The following is a 22308-nucleotide window of genomic DNA, read 5'->3' on the forward strand; positions in this document are numbered from 1 at the left end:
ACATCATTTGTGCCGACATGTACCACCACCTCTGGCTCTTCACCTTCGTCCTTGAGGATTTCCTGCACTCTGTCTGTGATGTCTTTAACCCTGGCACCAGGAAGGCAACACACCATCCTTAAGTCCCATCTGCTGCCACAAAAACCCCGGTCAGTTCCTCTCACTATGGAGTCCTCTATTACCACGGCTCTGTGCGATGACCGACTCTTCCGCTCTGTCTCCACACCAACTTTTGATTGACAGACCTGGCCGCCTCCCGGACTGGCAGTGTCATCTGTCTCTACTGTTTCCAAAAGATTCAACTTGTTCCTGACAGGTACTTCCCCCGGGGTCTCTTGCACCTGTCTCCTCTCTACCTTCCTCATCGTCTGCTCTCTTCTGGTACGATTGATGCAATAACCTCGCTGAAGGTCTTGTCCAGAAAGATCTCATTCTCTCGAGGTACTTCCCCCGGGGTCTCTTGCACCTGTCTCCTCTCTACCTTCCTCATCGTCTGCTCTCTTCTGGTACGATTGATGCAATAACCTCGCTGAAGGTCTTGTCCAGAAAGATCTCATTCTCTCGGATGAGCCTAAGGTCCTCGAGTTCTTTCATCAGTGCTGCAATATGCTCTGTCAGTAGCTGAACGTGTACACACTTTCCACACTTATACGAGTCAGACACACCAGAGTCGTTGGCCTCCCACATCATGCACATAGCGCACTGAACCAGCTTGGCAGTCATGTCTTCACCCTCTTCAACTGTGGCCTAAACACTTCACTCAACCTCCTTGTCAAAGACTCCTGAGCTAAAGCCTCACTCTTCAATCCACAGGAACTTCCTTGGACCCTCTTTTTGGGGCAAGTCTGTGGACTTTTAATTTAGGTTCGAGGAGGAGGCCCTACTTTGTAGGACCTGGGGTCTAGAACACACCCACTCAAATAACAATTACTTACCTTCCTGACTGGCTTTGCGCTCTGCCGATATTTCCGCCCAGCTCCCGCCGCTCTCTGATGTATGAGCTGCCAGAGGATGTGGTGGAGGCTAGTACAATTGCAACATTTAAGAGGCATTTGGATGGGTATTTGAATAGGAAGGTTTTGGAGGGATATGGGCCGGGTGCTGGCAGGTGGGACTAGATTGGGTTGAGATATCTGGTCGGCATGGACGGGTTGGACCGAAGGGTCTGTTTCCATCTCTATGACTCTATGACTTCATATACACAAAAGATCGTGACAGTGTCTGTCTTGCAATTACAATTTTAAAAGAACAATTACCCGCCTGACTTGAATGTCAGGACTTCTGATCACCAAGATCAAGTGTTCTTTTTCACTTTTGCAATTTCTGATCTGCCGCTATTTGCAAGATCGTGTGCCCTAAGGAAGTGAATTAAGATGAAGCGAAAAGTTCAGGTGTCAAATGTCTCACTGCTGATTTGAGTGTTCAAGCCCTGCTCCTCAACACAGTCATGAAACCTTGGCTGAGACTCCCAATGCAGTATTGAGAAAACTCTGCAGTGATAAAGGTGCTGCCCTTTAGAGAATGTGTTAGACTAAGGCTGTGTCTTCTCCCTTGGTGTTCTATCTCAAGGAACAGCAAGGTTAGCAAGGAATCTCTGGACCCAGATTTGCTGCTCTCCAAATGTTAGAAACCATCTGTATGAACCAAAGGTGTCCTGGGTTCCTGTGTAAATCCTGACAGGTCAACATTAGTGGGAATTTGTTGGGATGTTTGAACTTTCAGCAGACAAGTGTAGTTAGATTGGGTCATCTTATTTTGCAGAAAATTTGAGAAAACTCATTCCAAGGCACACTTGGGAGAGACCACCATTTAAGGTCTTTCTGCCAAAGTATATTGAGGGACCGTTCACTGGTCAGACAAGCATGATGGCTCAGTGGTTAGCATTGCCACTTCACAGAACCAGGGTCGAAACGTGTGGCGCTGAAAAAGCACAGCAGGTCACGCAGCATCCAAGGAGCAGGAGAGTCAACATTTCTTCCTCTCATGCCGTCCCAACCAGTACCCTTCCACTGACACCCTCATCCGCCTGGCTGAACTGGTCCTCACTCTAAACAACTTCTACTTCCAATCCTCCCACTTCCTCCAGATGAAAGGGGTAGCCATGGGCACCTGCATGGGACCCAGCTATGCCTGCCTCTTTGTCGGGTATGTGGAACAGTTCATCTTCTATAGTTACACTGGCACCATCCCCTATCTGTTCCTCCGCTACATTGATGACTGTATTGGCGCTCTCATGGGGAGGTTGAACAGTTCATCAACTTCACAAACATCTTTCACCCTGACCTCAAATTCACCTGGACCATCTTGGACACCTCACTCCCTTCCTGGACCTCTCCATCTCCGGCGACCAACTAACCACAGACATCTACTACAAGTCTACCATCGCCCACTGGTACCTGGACTACACCTCATCCCACCTACTTCCTGTAAAAATGCAATCCCTTATTCCCAATTCCTCTGCCTCTGCCACATCTGTTCCAAGGATGATCAATTCCATCTTACAAAATCCCACATGGTCTTCTTCTTCTAAGACCATAATTTCACTTCCCATCTGGTGGATGCTGCCCTCCAGCTCATCTCCTCCACTTTCCGCACCACTGCCATTGAACCCCACCACTCCCAACACAACAAGGACAGAACCCCCAAACCCCCCGGTCCTCACCTTCCACCCCACCAATCTCTGCATTCATCGCATCATCCTTTGCCACCTCCAAACAGACCCCACCACCAGAGACATACTTCCCTCCCCACTCCTATCAGCGTTCCAGAGAGACCATTCCCTCTGTGACTCCAACGTCAGGCCCAGAACCTCCCCACCAGCCCACACCCACTCCCACCACCTTCCCCTGCCATTGCAGAAAGTGCAAAATCTGCATCCACACAATTCCGCTCACTTCCATCCAAGGCCCCAAAGGATCCTTCCACATTCAACAGAGATTTACCTGTACCTCTACCAATGTCATCCACTGCATCCGTTGTACCCAGTGTCGTCTCCTCTACATCAGAGAGAGAGGAAGCCTACTTGCGGATTGTTTCAGAGAAATCTCGGGGGCACCCGCACCAACCAACCCCACCGCCCATGACTGAACGCGTCAACTCCTTCTCCCACCTCACCAAGGTCATGAAGGTCCTTGGACTCCTCCATCACCAAACCCTTACCACTCAACAGCTGGAGGAGGAACACCTCATATTCTGTCTTGTGACCCTGCAACTACACGGGATCAATGTGGATTTCAACAGTTTTCTCATTTCCCCTCCCCCACATTATCCCAGTCCCAAACCTCCAACTCAGCACCGCCATCTTGACCTGTCCATTACCTTTCCAATCTATCCGCTCCACCCTCTTCTCCGACCTATCACCCTCTCCCCTACCTTCATCTACCTATCGCTGTCTCAGCTACCTTACCCCCCCCCCATGCCCCTCCCCTCCCATTTATCTCTCAGCACACCACCCACAATTCTCATTCCTGATGAAGGGCTTATGCCCGAAATGTCGATTCTCCTGCTCCTCGGATGCTGCCTGACAGGCTGTGCTTTTCCAGCACCACACTCTAGAATCTGATCTCCAGCATATGCGGTCCTCCCTTTCTCCTACCTAATTACCTTGACCCAACTTATCCACCCACTATCTACCTGCCATACTAACCAACCGCTTCACTCACCCACTCCAGCATGCAACACATTCACTCATTCACTTGTTCAGTAACATTCATAATGTGACCATTGCACTACAAGACAGCTAGTGTCATGAAAAGGGAGTCTGTCCGGTCTTCCCACCGCCTCCACAACCAACAGAACAGCATGACAAACGAATTCTTCAATGGACGGTGCACCCGGTATTTCTGGTGGCCTCAGTAGGCCCAGCGAGAAATGTAGACCAGTGTTTGGGCAGGCTAAAGTTTGGGCACAGCTGCAGTCAGAGGATTATTGATCTCAGATTTTCAGAGACTGCAGAATTTTGCTTTTGTTTCTGCAAGCAGTCAAACTGCTCATTATTTCAATACTGAGAGTAGGAATGTGCTGGATGTAAATTGGCTGCCTCATTCCCAACGTGCCAAAAATTACAAGCTTCAAATGTAAATTTGTTCCTGGGAGCTCATTTAAGTATCATAAGGTTATGAAAGACATGGTGCATTGCATCCTGATACTACACAACCTGTGGCTTTTTTAAAAAAAGTACATCAAAACAGATTCCATTTATAAACTAAAATATTAACAATCATGCCGAATGCTTGCTACGTTTGAAATCAGTCCACATGAACATCACTGAGCTTGAGTCTTAAACAATTTCCTGCCTACAGGAGTCTTGGTTATTTGTCTTTTCATTGGAACGGTGAAGGCAGAAAAGAATCAATACAGTGACTTGTGTTTCCCTATTTTGGTTTATGTTGATTCACTTGCTGCAGAATCAGAATAAAAGAGGTCGAATACAAGACAGAATAATCCCCTGAACCCTGCAAGCTTCTCAGCATCACAGTTTAATTATGTATGGCACTGCACTGTGTCTGTGTATTATCATTGGCAGTTATTTTCCCCATAGACAAAGTATAATGGTTCACGCCATCACTGACTGCAGTGTTGTTATTTCGATGATTTTAAACGTGTAATGACTCTGGCTGAGATTATTTCAATGGGTTTGAATCTGTTTCAGTTTAAAGAAAGAAACAAGAAATTGTATTTATAGAGAATCCCTAGTGGCCTCCAAATGTCCTCTGGCACCAGAGGTAATAAAGTCCTTTTCTCATTTGAGAGTGTAATCACTCTCATGTTGGTCACATAATCAGTGTAGGTGCAGAGATCTACCCTCTCTTTCAAACAGTGCCATGGGACCTCTTAAATGCACCTGAGTGAGCTCTCCCTCACCATTGCACTAAAGTTTCTTTTAATTTATAGCATCGTTCAGCTTGAAAGAAAACACTCCATTCTCTGAGACAAATCCTGGCAAGACTGCGTGACAGATGTTTCTTTTATGCTACTTTGTGAAAGAAATTATGGAGCAAGATACGTGAAGGAGGCCAGTGACTGAAGGCCATATAAAGATATGGTTCATAGGCTCTCGCATCTCTATAATCTGAGATGGGCAAAGCTTTATGATGATTCAATGCATGTACGATTACAAGTCCAACCTGACATTAACTTGAGAGGTATTCAAATCAGAAAGATAGAAACAAAACCAGAAAATTGCTGGAAAAGCTCAGCAGGTCTTTCTCTCTTTTATGGAGAGAAATCAGATTTAACATTCCAGGTCCAGTGACCCTTCCTCAGAAAGATAGTCCTAACTCTGAGCTAGCTACATGTTTGCACTTTGACAAATTTAAAAGATGGTAATCATTGCAAAGTTAAATAAAAGTAACAATTGATGCTCTTAGTGTATACAGATTTTGTTCCGCCAATATTGAACTCTGATTCAGATAAAAAGCCCATGGAACTTAGTGGAAGTTCCGTTACTTCAGCTACACTTGGGTTTATACAATTTGCTTGTTAGAGTATATCTGTATCACTCATCACAGACTGATATTAGTTCAAATTATAGACAGAAACTTTACAGCATGTTGGCATTAAGATAGGTGAGCTAGAGTTAGGGAGCCATTGGGAGGTTTGCCATTGAACAAGGTGAGGAAGAACATTTTCTCTTAGACAGCCATTAGATATTGGAATTCTCTTCTATAGAAAGCAGTGGATTCTGGGTCATTGAATATGTTTCAGGTTGGATTGATCTAATTTTACAGATTAATCTGTTTAACAAAGTTATTAAAGGTTATGGCAGTTAGGCAGGAAGTTGGGACTAAAGCTGCAATCAGATCAACTACAAATCTTTATAGAATATCAGAACAGGCTTGATGGATCATCCTCCTGCTCCTAATTCTTATGCTCAGTCATGCCCAGAGATCATAACCAAGGTTCACTTACGGAGATGCTGTCCTTTCAATTGTATTATTTTTTAACAGAACACATACAGATGACTATGATTGGAACTTCAGTGGCTATCCAGCAAAACACTGAGGGACACTACAGAAAAGGTGAAATCTGAAAAGGTGCTGAGGGAATTTCAAGTAGCAACCTTTCAAAAGAAGAAATGCAATTCAGACAAATGGACCACTATCTCCTATGATTGCACAGTTAATGAAGTGCTCTCAGCAGAAAGCTATCTACTGTGGGTTACCCAAAAACCGCAGGTGCCTTTGTCTTTTAACTTCTTCAGGCAAATATCAAACCGGGTTCGAAAGCAACTGCCACCCGTGATCTGTATGCATTAGTGTGCTGATGTGCTATGAAAGTCACAGCCTGAGGACAGCCGCTGGACACCTTTGTGCTGCAGGTAAGGAACGACTCTTTCTTGCTGTGAGTTCTGGAAGCCAAGTCAGTCAGTGATGTCATTGTCAGGAAGGAAACAAGCTTAAAGCTCGCCAGCTAACTTGGACAGCCAAGAATCAACAGCTTCACTACTAACATTGCGGAACCCAGAAACATTTTACTCAATTCACATATTTAATAGTTGTGTCTGTGAGTGGTGTTTTATTATCTTTCATAACATTTAGTAATTCATAAGTTCACCCTTTCTTTTATTTAAGTCTGGTTAATTTGGGTCCTTTGAAAGCATAAATATATTCGGATGGGAAAACGTATCCGTGAGAGTACTGTTCCTATTTTTAAAAAATTAGGCCCTTGTTATGACCAACCAGGAGAGAGATTGCATTAAGGAAGTGTTTTGGTTCATTGCCCCTCTCATAGGCATAACAACTTGAGGGAATCAGATTTTATGTCACAGCAAAGGTTTTCTGAATGAGGAATAAGCTGATGATGAAGACAGAATGTGTGACATTAGTTTTACAATCAGTTCTCAAAGTGAACTTCTCTTTTTAGTCCATACGGTTTGTTACTGATGACAGAAAGATCTTCATGATAGTTTGGTACTTGAGAGAGAGAGAGAGAAGGGGGAGAGAAGTGGGAGAATGAGAGAATGGAGAGAGGGAATCAGAAAGAGCAGCAGCATGTGCTATGGCTTGAGAACATTAACAAGTCCACCAGCGAATGAGTTTGGTAGTTCTACGAGACCCTTTGTAGACTAAATGTTGGTGAAATACTTAGTCACATTAATGAGGGGGCTTTATCTGACTAATCCAAAGTGACTTGGATTTCACATCAATGCTGATTCCTTCATTCACCAATTTCTAACCACATCGTCCAAACTATGGAGACCACTTTATGCTGGTAATTTATACTGGTATTTTTGTTTTTCTTCCAAAGCCAGACCACAATGAAACAAACAAATAGCTTATTTACATGAGAGCAGAATCTGCTCTGTTTAACTTTAAACCCACAGTCATTAAAAATTCCAAACATTTTCTGACACTAGCCAGATCTGTTACTGTCAGTTCTAATCTAGGTTTTCATACCAAATGTCTTCCCCTTTTGAAATTTCAGTGCATTCAAGGGGAACAATGACAGCACTCGGGAACAGAATACATTCCGCCTTAATTCCACATGACAGAATCATGCTCTCCTCCGTCAGGAATATCAGGTGTCAAGGTCACGACGGAGATTCTCCTAGGCTGCCTCGTGAAGGCTCCCCAAGGTGATCTCACAGAAAGTGTGCTCTGGTGGTATTTCCACAATATCGATTTATGTAGACGGGCCTGATAAACATCCAGCACATGGATGTACAAAAGCAGGAGAAATCAGACCTGTAAATTACTAACTGGTCTTCAAAAAGCTCCCACAAAATGTGTTGGCAACAATATCACACCCTTTAAAGTGCATGTCTGTAACCTGGCATCAAACCAATCACACTTCGCTGTGCCTGAGCTGTCCCCAGTGTGCAAGTAAACCTATTACAAAACAGCTTTTGTCAGTAAATTGTCTTGTGTGATCTACTGTTTGCAATGTGTGAATGAGATTGTTGGCGAGCTGAAAATAACTATTTTGATGGATGTTTCATAATTTCGCCTCCGGGTTCTTTGTAATTGCCTGCAGACTCTTTGGTTTGTGGTGCACCAGCTTAATTTTATCTCTTTTTTACTTCAGTTTCTCCAGTGTACTGATTAGATCCAGATAACAAAGACTTTTGATTATGGTAAATCAAGATCAAATGAAACAGAAGCGGAAGTAGGCTATCCAGCACCATTGAATCAAATCCGCCAGTCAACAAGATCACGGCTGATTTGTCAATCTGCAAATTCACTTTCCCACTTTTTCCCCATGATTCTTGATACTCTGACTGATTAAAAACCTGTCAGTCTCAGTCTTGAATGGACCTAATTAGGGGGAGATGATGGTGGAGTGTTTTATCACTGGACTGTAAATCCAGAGACCCAAGAAATATTCTCGGGACCTGGTTTCAAATTCTACCATGGCAGGTGAAACTTGAATTAATAAAAAATCTGGAGTTAAGAGCATAGCGAGGACCACAAATCCACTGCTGATTGTTAGGAAAAACCTATCTGGTTCATTTATTTACTTTATGGAATGAAACTGCCATTCCTACCTGGTCTGGTCTACATGTGACTCCAGACCCACAGCAATATGATTGACTCTTAATGACCTCTTGGGTAATCAGGGATAGACAATAAATGCTGGCCTAGCCAGCATAGCCCTCATCCTGCAAATGAATTTTTTAAGAAAGTCTCAACGTCCTCTGTGACAAAGTATTCCATATATTCTCTGCCCTGAGAGAAGAAATTCCTCATTTCTGTTTAAAATGGACATCCCATTAGTCTGAGATTATAGCTTCCGGTCTGAGATTGTTTCACAAGGAGGACAGCCTCTCAGCTTCTATCCTCTCAAGCCCTCTTAGAACCTTGTATGTTTCAATAAGATCTCCTCTCATTCGTCTGTATTCTAATGAGTAAGGGACAGTTTTTTTTTAAAGAGATTAGAGATTAGAATTCCTACAGTGTGGAAACAGACCCTTCAACCCAACAAGTCCACACCGACTCTCCGAAGAGTAACCTACCCATTCCCCTACCACATATTTACCCCCGACTAATTTACCTAACCTGCACATCCCCGAACACTGTAGGCAATTCAGCATGACCAATTCATCTAACCTTCACAAATCGCCTCGTGAGTCAATTTTACCAATACTAAATTCATCTGCCTGCAAAATTATTTAAAAACCTGAAAACATTGTGTTGATCTTCAAGCTGCTTCTTCATCACTGAAAGAACTTACACATACCTCAAAAATTTTGCTCAACATTTGATGGATTACTCTGAATTTCAAAACGAGAAACTTACTATGGAGACTATTTGACCCAAGTATTTACACAGACCAGGCCCTGTTAGGGATTCAAATTTTCCCATTTAATACCCAGAGATGTTCAGCTCATGCATTCGACAAGGGATAAAGATAATCAAACAACTTCCTGAAATATTCATTCAGTCTCATCCTCAGAGTTCCTACTCTCCACAGTACAATTCAGCTTGTTTCAATAAAACACAATTTCTGAGCCTTATAAAAAATAATTGCTGTTGTAGATGAGTATGTTCAATCAGCACACACATCTGCAGGCAGAGAGCAGTGTGAGCCATGAGCCCTCGCTACAGCCTCCTCCCTCCAACCCGCATCCCTCGCAAAAGCCCTTTCGGGAACATCTCCAGGACACCCGCACCAACAGCCCCATTGCCCCATGGCCGAACATATCAACTCCCCCTCCCACTCTGCCAAGGACATGCAGGCCCTGGGCTTCTTCCATCACCACTCCCTAACCACCCAACACCTGGAGGAAGAACGCCTCATCTTCTGCCTCGGAACACTTCAACCCCAGGGCATCAATGTGGACCTCACCAGTTTCCTCATTTCCCCTCCCCCACCTTACCCTAGTTCCAACTTCCAGCTCAGCACCATCTTCATGACCTGTCCTACCTGTCAATCTTCCATCCCACCTATCTGCTCCACCCTCTTCTCCAACCTATCACCTTCATCCTCGCCTCCATCCACCTATTGCACTCTTAGCTACCTCCTCTACAGGCCCACGCCCCTCCCAATTATCTCTCCACCCCAGAGGCTCCCCGCCTAACACCTGATGAAGTGCTTTTACCAGAAACGTTGATTCTCCTGCTCCTCGGATGCTGCCTGACCTGCTGTGCTTTTCCAGCACCACACTAATCTTGACTCTAATCTCCTGCATCTGCAGTCCTCACGTTCGCCCATTCCTTTTAACCCAGGCCCAAGCTTTCACTACAGTTTACGTGGTCCAGGCTCTCACTGAGCCTCTACCTCAGCTCAAGTTGTCGTTGCAGTACCAACCCTCCTGGCCCTCAAAGCCCAAATGCAGAAGAGGCCCAGCATTAGTGTGGTCCACCCCAGACCCCCACTGCAATGCTCCATCCTTGTTCCAGGCTTTTGCTGCAGCCCCCAACCCGGGCCCCACAGTCTGAGCTGCTGTAGTGCTGAGCCCTGAGTCCAGGTGCTTCAAGCTGCTCCTGAATCCTACCTCCATGTGGCTGAGTCAAAGAACTGACTCTTGCGGTAGAGTTTGGCAGATTTTCACAACACCCCTTGGTGGGATGTCAGGTGAGGGAGGTTATAATGTTGGGTGCCAATAGACTGGCACTGCTTCTCCTCCCTGTCTCCTGCTGTGACCTCACAGGAAACAGGCACTCCAACAATAAGTGCCCAGGCAAAGTGATGAAATGTGATGCCAGACAATCGGCCTAGGGTCATGGTGTCCTCTTTTAGAGCCTCTTCAAGTGGCATGGTGGCTCAGTGGTTAGCACCACCACCTCACAGCGCCAGGGACTCAGGTTCGATTCCAACCTCGGGCGACTGTGTTGAGTTTGCACATTTTCCCTGTGTCTGCGTGGATTTCCTCCTACTGTCCAAGGATGTGCAGGTTAGGTTAGTTGGCCATGCTCATTTACCTTGTGATGTACAGATTAGGTGCTTTAGCCTTGGGAAATTCAAGATTGTAGGGATAAGGTGAGTCTGGGTGGGATGTTCTTCAGAGGGTTAATGTGGACTTGTTGGATCGAATGTTTCCACACTGCTCTATTAAAAAAAAAGGTGAATCATGATGCCGGGCAATTGGCCAAGGATCATGGTGTCCTCTTTTCGAGCCCCTTATGACCAATGGAGGCCCCATAGCTGCTTCTCGTCCTTTCAGACTGAAATAGCCACCCTCTTATCCTGAGGTTTATGACCCCTGTGTTTTGGACTTGCAGCCTCTCTCTGAGCATCAACCCAGCCAAGAAAAGTTAATGCTTCAAGGTTTGTGACCTTTCATCAGAAAGCTGAGGTATTACCTGCGCTTCACGTTGCAGAGAAGGTGCCAGACCCACCTCATAGGTCTATCAATTCCTGTCCTTACATCAGCAACAGGGAGAACTGGTCACAAGCCTGCAGTTTGTCTAATAGTATCAGGGAACGCCTCCATAAATCTTGACATGATCTTCGACATTCAAAACAATGGAACACTGGATGCTTTAGGTTTCACAAGTGATCGGCCTATTGTGAGCTTACATTCTGGTATGTGTTCTGGTCATGTCTGTTTGCCCGGCGGAGATGATCCTTTGTCATCAGTCCTTCTGATTGGCAAGAGTCAAAGTTACTGATGCCAAGTGGGGTCGGAAGAGACTTGAAGAATAGCTACATATGTTACATCTGCGTTACATGGTATGCTCTGGTGAGACCACAGCCCAGGCTTAAAACTAATGCACACATTTCTGCTTAGCTCCAGGGAACAGAGAGCTTAGACCAACAATGGGAGGTCTGGAACCAGATTGGACTGCTTCTCCTGAGAGCTGTGCTTTATATCCTGACTGGGAGGAGCTTAACTCATGATGTCTGTTAACTCTTTCAGGTCCCAACTGCCTAGTACAGCACGTTGGACATTTCTTTTGAATGGTCGGCCTTTTCCCTGGAAGTGGTTGGACATGTTTACATGGAGTTGAGGCTGGGATGAGAACGGCCATGACCATGGCCATATCCAATGGTAGGGCATGCTCGAGGGGCTGAGTTACCTATTCCTGCTCCTAGTTCTTACCTTCCATAAAATGTAACCTGGTGAAAGTATGTTCTCCCTCCTCAGGACTCTCTTATGTATGGCACATTTCTTCTTGCATATTAAGTTAACTGAAGACAGGGTTCACAGATAGAGATGCTCACAAGGTCTCCTGATATGTAAGGACAACAGCATAGGAAAACTGAAACTGCCTCCTTCCACAGAGCAGAAACAACTAATTCTTCCATTTAGTCTGTGTAAGTTACGCCACGTATCCCATTGGCCTTTAAAGGGAAATCAAGGAAAACTCCTGAAGTAGCCATCTGAGCTGCTGGAATTATGGGAACTGCATGCAAGAAAACATTTACTTTGAGCTTCCTGCTTTTATGTTACGCAGGATTCCATTCTTGTGATAATACTGCCATGGTTGTAACAATAGTTGACTTTATTTACATTTACCTCTGGGAGGACAATAGCTTAGTTTCTTCAAATGGATGTAATTTAGAGTATTTACATGGGTGCTAACCAGAAAGGTAAACACAATTCCCTTGCATTAGTACAATCCACAGTAATAGCCTGCATTCAAGATCAGGCAGGGAATATCAATTGTCTTGAGTCAGAAAAATGTATCGCCAGCATCTCTGATCCTCCAAGGTGCATTTTCCATCATAAAATTGGAAGGAGTGAATTCTGCCCCACGTCATGGCAACATTACAAGGTCTGAATGGAGTCACGGCAAAAGAAAAAGCTCACCTAATTTGTGCTGAGACCGAGGAATCAAAGCATTTAGGAAAACATTTTCTCTGAAGCACTAATCTCTTTCAGGTCAGATAAATTATTTCTTGGTTCATTCACTGTGAGCTCATTCCGTAAATGGGAAATATGTATTTTGATTAATATTAGTGCACAATTATATACATATATAATAAACAGATTGCTTCAAAAAGTTCAGCAGGAATGGGCAAAATTATTTTCCTTCCATGACTTTCACTGCAAACAGTAGGTAATAAAAAAAAATCGCTAATAGTAAATGTGTTCAGAATCAAATTAATAGCTTGCCTTTTCTACGAAGACAAGGCACATGTATTCATACATAACACACAGCAGCTGCAAAGGACACAGTACAGGGAAGGATAAATACCCACTGGGAGACCTGGGGACAGATAAGGAAAGGTTAGGCTTTTTTTTAAACTACCTGAATAAATTACAGGCAGATTAATATAGTTGAGATTAGGGCAGTAAAACGTCCCAGATGGAGAAAAAGATGGAAGACTCTAACATGCACTATTGAAAGAGGGCTCCTATTATTCACCACAGTTTCAACCTAAATACCAGGGCATTATGTAAAACAAAAGAAAACCTGTGAGAGTTGCTCACAATATGTTAAGCCCCATAATTAATCACCGGTGGCTTAAGCTACAAAAAGTACTTCAACACTTGCATCATGTACTGGGGTGGGGAAAGATGATACGTAAATGCAAGTTATTTCTTTAAGATTAGATTCCCAACAGTATGGAAACAGACCCTCCAGCCCAACAAGTCCACACTGACCCTCCAAACAGTAACCCAGCCAGACCCATTCCTCTCCCCTATACTTACCCCTGACTAATGCACCTAAAACTATGAGGCAATTTAGCATTGCCAATTCACCTGACCTGCACATCTTTGGATTGTGGGAGGAAACCAGAGCACTTGGAGGAAACCCACGCAGACACAGAGAGAATGTGCAAATGCCACACAGACAATCACCTGAGGCAGGAATCAAACCTGGTTCCCTGGTGCTGTGTGGCAGCAGTGCTAACCACTGAGTCACCATGCCACCCATTCCTGGTTTAAAGTGAAAGCAGAGTGACAGTGTACTGTGCATTGCAGCAAATGCAACCTCTACCAATGCTACGGGCGGATGCAAAGCCCGTTTGTCACTTCAGGCTGAGTGCTCACAACATCCAGTGATTCAGTGACAAACCATTCGTGCACATTAAGCAGTAAGGCTACTCTGGGGAGTCAGTAAGACGACCTGATGTTAGTATGCAAGCACTGTACATAAATCCTAGTTCAGGATTACCACAGCTTCAGTGAATCTCTGCTCCATTCAACCAATTGTGGAAAATTCCACGTTAATTCACTCATGAATAGCTTGTGTCAGGTTCAGGTAACTCAAAATACTCGTCACACTTGAGAGCTCGGATTTCAATAACTGTTAATGTGCAGGTATGTGATAATATCACATTGCCTGTAAGATCAGGGTCATTTCAGCTGAGCCCCTCTGGGACCTGTGAGATAAAACTCTCAGGTACTGGCAATGGATCAATGAACCAAAACAAACCACCCTATTATCATTTGCTCTTTCAGTTAAAAATCAATTCCCAGTCACAGTGAGTAATCTTGATCCCTCTGACTAAACAAGAAAACTACTGCACAGCTGGAAATTTATTAACTTGTTGAACAAACAGCAAGTGCACACACTGCAGAGACAGTCATGTTTGAAAGAAGCTAGGGATAACTCCGCTGAGAAAGGGGGCCCAGAAACCAGTGGTAAATACATGCTGAACCTTCGCAGTCTGCTCTATGCCTCAGTAGCAACTGCAGCAGACATCGATTTGACAGAGTGAGGCTTCTGAAATGAAGCTTACCACAGACTTGATGGCCATATCACAAATTATCATCTGGCTGTGCAGAAGGCTGTAAACAAAATTTTAGCAAACCAAACAGCCGCAGATTTAAAATGATGGATTGATCCAGTGGCTATTGCTTTTAGTGAGAAGGAGTACAGCAATTGGATCTTTCTTTGCGTAAGGAGACTTTGCCAACTTCTCGCCTTTGTTCAGATTTTTATTTTAAGATCTGTCCGAGATTCCCCCAACAACGGGAAATAATTCTCTCAAACAAATTCTCAATGTCTTACTAGGTCCTAAAGGCTTCAATAAGATCAGCCATCCACTTCTATTTCAGGGAGTAATCGAGTAATCTCTCCTCAAACTCCACCTCTTGGGACTCTGGAAAATTTCTGGTGAATCTGCACTGCACCTTGCCTAAGTATTCTTCAGAAAATACAATACTCAGAACTGTACACAGTATGCAGATGTGGTGTATAACACTTTGCAGTAAAACATCCTTCCCTCTGTATTCCAGCCCTTGTATTATAATGGCTAATATTCTATTTTTTTATTATATTTTTGACCTGACTACTACCTTTTATTAACTCCATAGATTAACGCCTAAAGCGCTTTGGACCTCCACTGTTTACTAGTTAAATAATGCTCTGATTTTTGGGACCAAAATTAGTGACTTCACATCTGATGAAATCAATCTGCCATGTTTTTGTCTACTCACTTAATCTATCATTATTTCTACAATGCTGTGCTTTCATTACACCACTTGCTATGCCAATGATCACTGTACCATCAACAAACGTGAATAAATAGATCTTTTTGTAATTTCCAAGTCTGTTTACCCTTCTTAATAAACAGAGATGTTGTGCAGTGACAGAGTCAGTAGCCACTGATCTGCTGAATGAATAAAAGCATCAGACCATGCTCTTAAAACACTGTAGAAAACAAGAATAATACAGATAAACTAAAACCTTATTATTATTTCAAATGAGAACAGATATGAATGGGAACAGATAAACTATAAAACAGATAGTTATATGTACTTCTTGCTGAAAGAGTGGCAAATATTTTGAATAATATATGAAGCAGGTAATAGAGATGGAAAACAGCGTTTTTCAAAATAAAATTACATGCCATAATTGGACAAGCAATGTTGTACAATAACGTCCATTTATCACCTTGAAAATTTCTTTCTGCTGTGAAAGAATTCAATAACAAATTTCACAAATAACATTTGCTTTCCTGAATAAATCTCAATCAGTAACACAGCAATCAACCATCAGTCTCCTGAATGAAAACATACTCAGCCGGTGCACAAACCCATCCAGAATCTACATTAGTGCACAGATGATGCATCCCTGCCTGGTAAACACACATTCTACTGGTACATTGACTCAACCTCTGAGATCACAGAATCGCTACTGTGTGGAAACAGGCCATTTGGCCCAACAAGTTCACACTGACCCTCCAAAGAGTAACCCACCTAGACCCATTCCTCTACCCTATTACTCAACATTTACCCCTGACTAATGCACCTTACCTACACATTTCTGAAAACTATGGGCAATTTACGATGGTGAATTCACCTAACTTGCACATCTTTGAACTGTGGGAGGAAACCAGAACACTTGGAGGAAACCAACGCAGACACGGAGAGAAAATGCAAGCTCCACACAGACAGTCACCTGAGGCTGGAATCAAACCCGGCTTCCTGGCGCTGCGGGGCAGCAGTGCTAACCGCCGAGCCACTATGCTGCCCAAATATTTACACTCCAAAGCTTCCGGTCTCAGCAACAGCTCTGATTTTGATCAATTTGTCATTGATAACTATGCCTTCAACTTTCCAAGTCTTGAACTATTGATTTCACTCCTCAACCCTCTGCTTGCCTATCCTTTCCCCCTCAAAAATGCTCCCTTGTTGCTTTCTTAAAACCTACCTCTGACTGCCATCTTTGGGAGAGGAATGGTGTCAATTTTGGTTGATAACCTTGCCATGTAAAGTGCCTTGTAACATTTTACCACATTACGTGAAAGGCATATAAATACAAGTTTTGACTGTGACCATTATTAAAATCTACCCTCTTTGATCACGCTTGGGATGCCCTCATATCAATATGTGAAGGGATATTCTTGAGCTGTAAAACTACATGTTTCTTTGAACAGTTCAGAGGCCCGGGTCCCCACGAATAATGAAGTATTGGAGATACTGAAGAATAGCTAAATAGCAAATTGAGGACCACCCAGAATTCAATGTTCAATTTTTGAACCAGGCCATCCTGAAAGCGTATATAGAGGTAGTTTCTTTTGGCTTTAGTACTGGTTGGACATTTCACTACACTATGTGATTGAGTACAGCAAAAATTCCTCAGAATGACACTAATTTGAATTTTGAAGACATGTTGTATCAATGATGCTTTAGTTCTTTCAAATGCATGCCCAGTGACAGATATTTTACCACTCTTAAAGAATGATCTACTTCAGATGTTTAAGAATATTAAAGGATTTGACACAAAGTAAGTAGAAACTGCTTTTTGTTTCCAGTTGTGATTGCCCAGTACAAATGGATGTAACCCTATAGTTAAATTGAGATGAGTGGCACAGTAGTATTGCTCCTGCCTCTGAGCCAGGAGACTTGGGTTTTGAGTTCTGTTGCTCCAGAGGTGTGTTATACCCTGTCTGCAGTTTGATTACAAATGTCCAGGACTGAAGTTAAGCTTTTCAGGAGTAATGTCAAATAGACTTCCGTGTACAAAAGATTATGAAAATCTGAAAGCTTCTCCCTCACAAAGAGATTTTGGATCAATTGAAACCTTCTTAAGCTGAAACAGCTAGTTTTTTTGTTCGGCGAGGGTGATCCACGGTAGTTAGATAAAGTCACAGATCAGCCATCATCTTATTGGTTGGTTAAGCAGGTTTGAAAGGCCGAATAGCCAATTCTTACTCCCACATTTCTTGCAGACAGGTCCCCGATTTTTGGGAAAATTTGTGGATTTTGTGCATTTGTTCTGCAAGCGCCTCAATGGCAACCATTTATCTTCAGAATGGTCAACACTAAATAACTCTAGTTCCTGATCATAACTGTGGATTTGAAAAAATACTCAGATAACTAAACAATAAATTAATGGTTATTCTACAGTCAAATTAGTTTATTGTCTCGTCTGTCCATTTGTCCACTCTGTGGCTTAATGGTGTTAATTTGGACAGGTCTGACAAGCAAAATTTAGCACACAACTTGATTCCATTAGAAAATGAGTGTTGTGTGAATTTTAAAATCACTAGAAGTCTGCAGAGTATTGTTGAATGGTTTATCCTTCAGCGAAAAGATGAGCATCCATCACCTGGACAGTTCATTGGTTTGAAATTTCCTCATTTTAAGGTTAAAATTACCTGCCTGAGCCTTTTATATTTGATGTTGCCATTAAGAACATCAATTTCTGCAAATTGGCCTTTAGATCCGCACTCCTTTACTAAATATTTATAATTGTCCTGTTCAGCCGTATTACTGACGCAGCTCTGGAGCAGGTGGGACTTGAAACCCAGGCCTGCAGGCAGAGACACTACCACTCCACCACAAAAGACTTCATATTGGTGTATATAAGGCATATCACTGTTCAGTTAAGTGACAAACCTTCTTAAATGAGGTGATTAGCAGCTTAAATGGTCATGTTTTCCTCCATTAAACATATGTAATTCCAGCCATTTATCTCCAGATTGCAAAATTATCTCATTTGAACACGCCATTTTGTACAGGAAAAGCATAAAGTCCTGCTTAATGAGGAGGGGCCACCAATTATGCTTCAAAGAGGTCAAAGATTGATTGATCCAGGGTCTAATTGTTTCCCCATTAAGCACACACAAAAAAAGTGAAAACTGCAAGTTCAGCCTGACCTGTGAGGTAATCTGGATCCGGAATGGGTTCAGACAGCAATTCCTGACAATGGCTTTCACTGGGTAGAGCTGATACAACTATTCCATCTGGCAGCTGCTGTGATATACCATTCATCACATTCTTCTGTCTGAAGGAGTGAGAGAAAGAGAGAGAGAGAGAGAGAAGAAAACAGCCCATGATGAAAACAGTTTGTTGGATATTATCACTGCACAATCGAGAAATATTGACCAATTTACCTATTAAAACAGACACCGCATCCTCACTTTCTTTTTGTTTGAAGAGCACAATTAATAATATTTTGCGTTTTTCAAAATTTAAAGCCAAGCATTTTTTCTGGAGCAGGAGACAGTAGGTGGAATTTGGCTACTTCAGAGCAATACTTGGTTCCTACGGATCAGCAAAGCCCCCTTGCTCCATCCTAACTCACCCAATTTCTTGCCCCAGTCATAATTTCTAGCTGCTCCTAAAGGTCCTTGGCATTATTTTAAAACTGCTAGGTCCAAGCTGGCAAGTTGCACACAGTTGAGTGTAATCTTATAATCCAGCATGTATTTTGCTGAAGGGTTAGAATTGGTGCCTGTACTCTAAGCTTGCATAAAGACTTTCTAAAATTGACACTGAATTGGTTTATCAGTGTTCTTGTGTGTTGGCATAAAATTGCACCATAATTCATCTGGATAGCTCTGCATGTTCACAAATCTTTATGATATGCTTTTCTAAACTGCAGGCTTTCTAAATAAAAAGTTGGAATTTTGTACCATCTTGAGGAAAGGCTGATTTGGGCATTAGATTCCAACATTCAGAACATCTAATCTCCACGCTCTTCCACAAAGTCCAAAGAAGTGACAAATTGCAAGTGGTAAACTTGCCAAAAGTTCTCGCTTTTAATTCAGGATAAAAGCATGTATAAGTAAAATTGAATGTAAAGTTTTCCAGGGTATTTTCTTGATACAGCTGTAATTTTAAGTTGTCATCCCCCTCAGCTCGTATGCCATTGATAATCAGAAGTCATTGATCATCTCTCTGTTCCTAAAACATATACAAAGTCTGAGCTTCCATAGCCCTCTGTGGTAGAGAGAACCAAAGGTTAACAGCACTCTGGAGTTAAATAATTTCTCATAACCTCAGGCCTAAGTGGCATCCCCCTTATTTTTAAATTGTGCCACCCAGGTTGTAGATTCCTCAAGCAGGGGAAATACATTACCTGAATTTACCCTGTCTACCCCTTTCAGTATTTTGTAAGTCTCAATGAAATTGCATCTCATTCTTCAAAATATCTCGGGATCACAGGCCTAGAGTGCCCAACCTCTCTCCATTGGACAGTTCTGCCAGCCTGAGAACATGTCTGGTGAACCTTGATTGCACTCCCTCCAGGGCAGTAAGATCTTTGCTGAGATAAAGACTCCTGAACTGCACGCATTACTCCAGGTGTCGTCAAACCAAGCTTTGTACAATTGAAGCAAGACTTCACTATTCTGAATTCAAATCCTCTTGTACCAAAGGCTAACATTCCATTGGCATTCCTAATAGCTCACTGCACCTGCATGTTAGCCTTCAGTGACTTAGCAACAAAGACACTAGGTCTCTTTAGACATTTAGAACTTTCCACCCTCTTACCATTTAAGAAATAATCTGCACATCTATTTCTCCTACCAATGTGCATAAACTCACATTTTCTCACATTATATTCCATCTGCCATTTCTTATTCATTCACTAAATCTGGTGAAATCCTCCTGAAGCCACTTAACATCTTCCACACAATACATATTCCCACCAAGCTTTGTGTCATCCACAAACACTAATTAACTTAGATTAATTTACTGTTATAAGTAATTGCATAAAGGCTTCTCTCTAGTTTCTACTACCATAACACAGTCATATGATACCAGAAATATCCCTTAAACTTCCTTTGTATAGTCTTTTAAACTTGAATGTTTCCACAGAATATCATTGGATCTAAACTATCTATATCTTTAGTATCACCGAATTCAAGGATTGTGAACTTTTCTTAATCAGCCTCCCATCCTTTACCTCCCAAAAACTACAGCTTCTCCAAAACTCCCTTGCCTATATCCCACCCATTAAAAAATTCATTCACCCATCTGACCGACCCAGCAGGCAATGGAATGTTTGGTCTGTCTGCCCCATCCACTACATTTATCATCACACTTCAAGGGAGATTTGTGTGAAAAGGCAGAAAGTGGAATCAATGACTCCAGTTAATACAAATCTAATCTGAATTCTTTGGCACAGTTGTGACATATTGTGTTTATGGACGTCTTTACTAACTCACACACCAGCTCACCATATTCGTTAATACTGCATTCCCATTCATTCATAACCCTTTATGAGTCCATTGTTTACTGTGATGCATTTTCATTCATTCAGAAAACCAAATTTTTGCAGTGCATTTTACTATTGCAAGATAGACTAAATTAAAACATTAATTCCAAACCCATTACTCCTCCTTCACACCTTCAACCCTTATCAGATCTATTTACATCAAAAGCTACCTCAGAACAAATGTCAAAGACTACTAAGCTATTCAGAAACAATATCCCCCACTGCCACTGTGTCTCCACAAGCCACCCGAAGCTATGGAAAGATCATAATATTAATCAGCCCTTACTAACCATCTCCTGGGACCTGAATAGATTACATTAAACAGTTTCCCCAATTAGTATGTACTTCTTAAAAACATTAAACAGGGCCACTAACCCCTTTACTGTCAAAACAGTGCTTCCATGAAACTGTATGAATGAATGAAACTCACACCGGCAAATAGTAACCAAATCTCACAACCCAGCTACCGTAATCAGTTTAATATCCTTTATTCTAGGAAGTAAATGTTTAATTTCTAACTTTTTTTTGGGCATATAGGTCCAGTACTTTTACTAATATTTACTAACTGAAAAGGTAAAAGGACTAACCCCTCTTAATTATGCATGCAGACAGGATGAAGACTGTCTGTCCTATCAGGAGTAGCAGCCAGCACTTAGCAAATGTCGGAACAATCTCTTGTTTACCAAAGTCTGTGCACAATAGATAAAATTATGTAACACCACAATGATAGAATTTTAATGTATTTAAAGAGCTACGTAGAAAGAGGCTACCATAAGAATTGTACTTGGGGATTCCATTGCCTCCTTGAATTGTACTACTGCGTTTGCTGAATAAAGAGGTCATTTTCACCACTCACCAATTTCGACCGTTATTTGAACATGGTCCCGCACAATGAAATCAGCCACAGATTAGATGGGCTTCTTCACTAAATCCACTCCCAGAGGAACCCTGCCTAATCAGATTGGTAGACAACATTGGAATTATAGATGTAAAACAGAGCAGTGAAACTCTTGCCTGATATGGGTCCTTACAGGATGCTGAAAAATGCCTCCATTGGCTAAGGGACCTGAGGGGAAATCTTTTTCACACAGAGGGTGGTGCACATATGGAATGAGCTGCCTGAAAAAGTGGTAGAGCAGGTATAACTGCAGCATTTTAGAGACACTTGGACAGGTACATGAATTGGAAGGGTTTTGAGGGATATGGGTCAAATACTGGCAAGCGGGGCTAGTTCGGTTTAGGATACCTGGTTGGCACAGACAAGTTTGGACTGAAGGATCGGTTTCTGTACTGTAAGACTCTATGACGAAATGAGAAGAAATAGGAGGCTTGAGGCAATAGCTGTATGAAGGCACGCTCTGGAACCCAGGCATAAGAACATGTTCATTTCCAATGATGCAGTGGCAGGCAGCTAACCACTGAACTCTGTTATCATCTGGAAGGAACATTCAGTGAGGCATGGTTATTTATATTAAGGGCAGTTGGATGATGGTAATGAACTTTGGACCAAACAGAGCTGCTC

General features: G+C 42.6%; 1 protein-coding gene across 3 annotated transcripts in view; it reads right to left on the reverse strand.

The window, feature by feature from the left end:
* astn1 (astrotactin 1) overlaps positions 1–22308 on the reverse strand; it is a 2190072-nt gene that overhangs the window by 485961 nt on the left and 1681803 nt on the right. For all 3 annotated transcript variants that reach the window (XM_043700015.1, XM_043700017.1, XM_043700018.1), the window contains one exon: positions 18442–18569. In XM_043700015.1, coding sequence (XP_043555950.1) covers positions 18442–18569 — 128 coding nt within the window. The remainder of the gene's footprint in view (positions 1–18441; positions 18570–22308) is intronic.

Source organism: Chiloscyllium plagiosum, chromosome 11, assembly GCF_004010195.1.
Source record: "Chiloscyllium plagiosum isolate BGI_BamShark_2017 chromosome 11, ASM401019v2, whole genome shotgun sequence".
NCBI lineage: Eukaryota > Metazoa > Chordata > Chondrichthyes > Orectolobiformes > Hemiscylliidae > Chiloscyllium > Chiloscyllium plagiosum.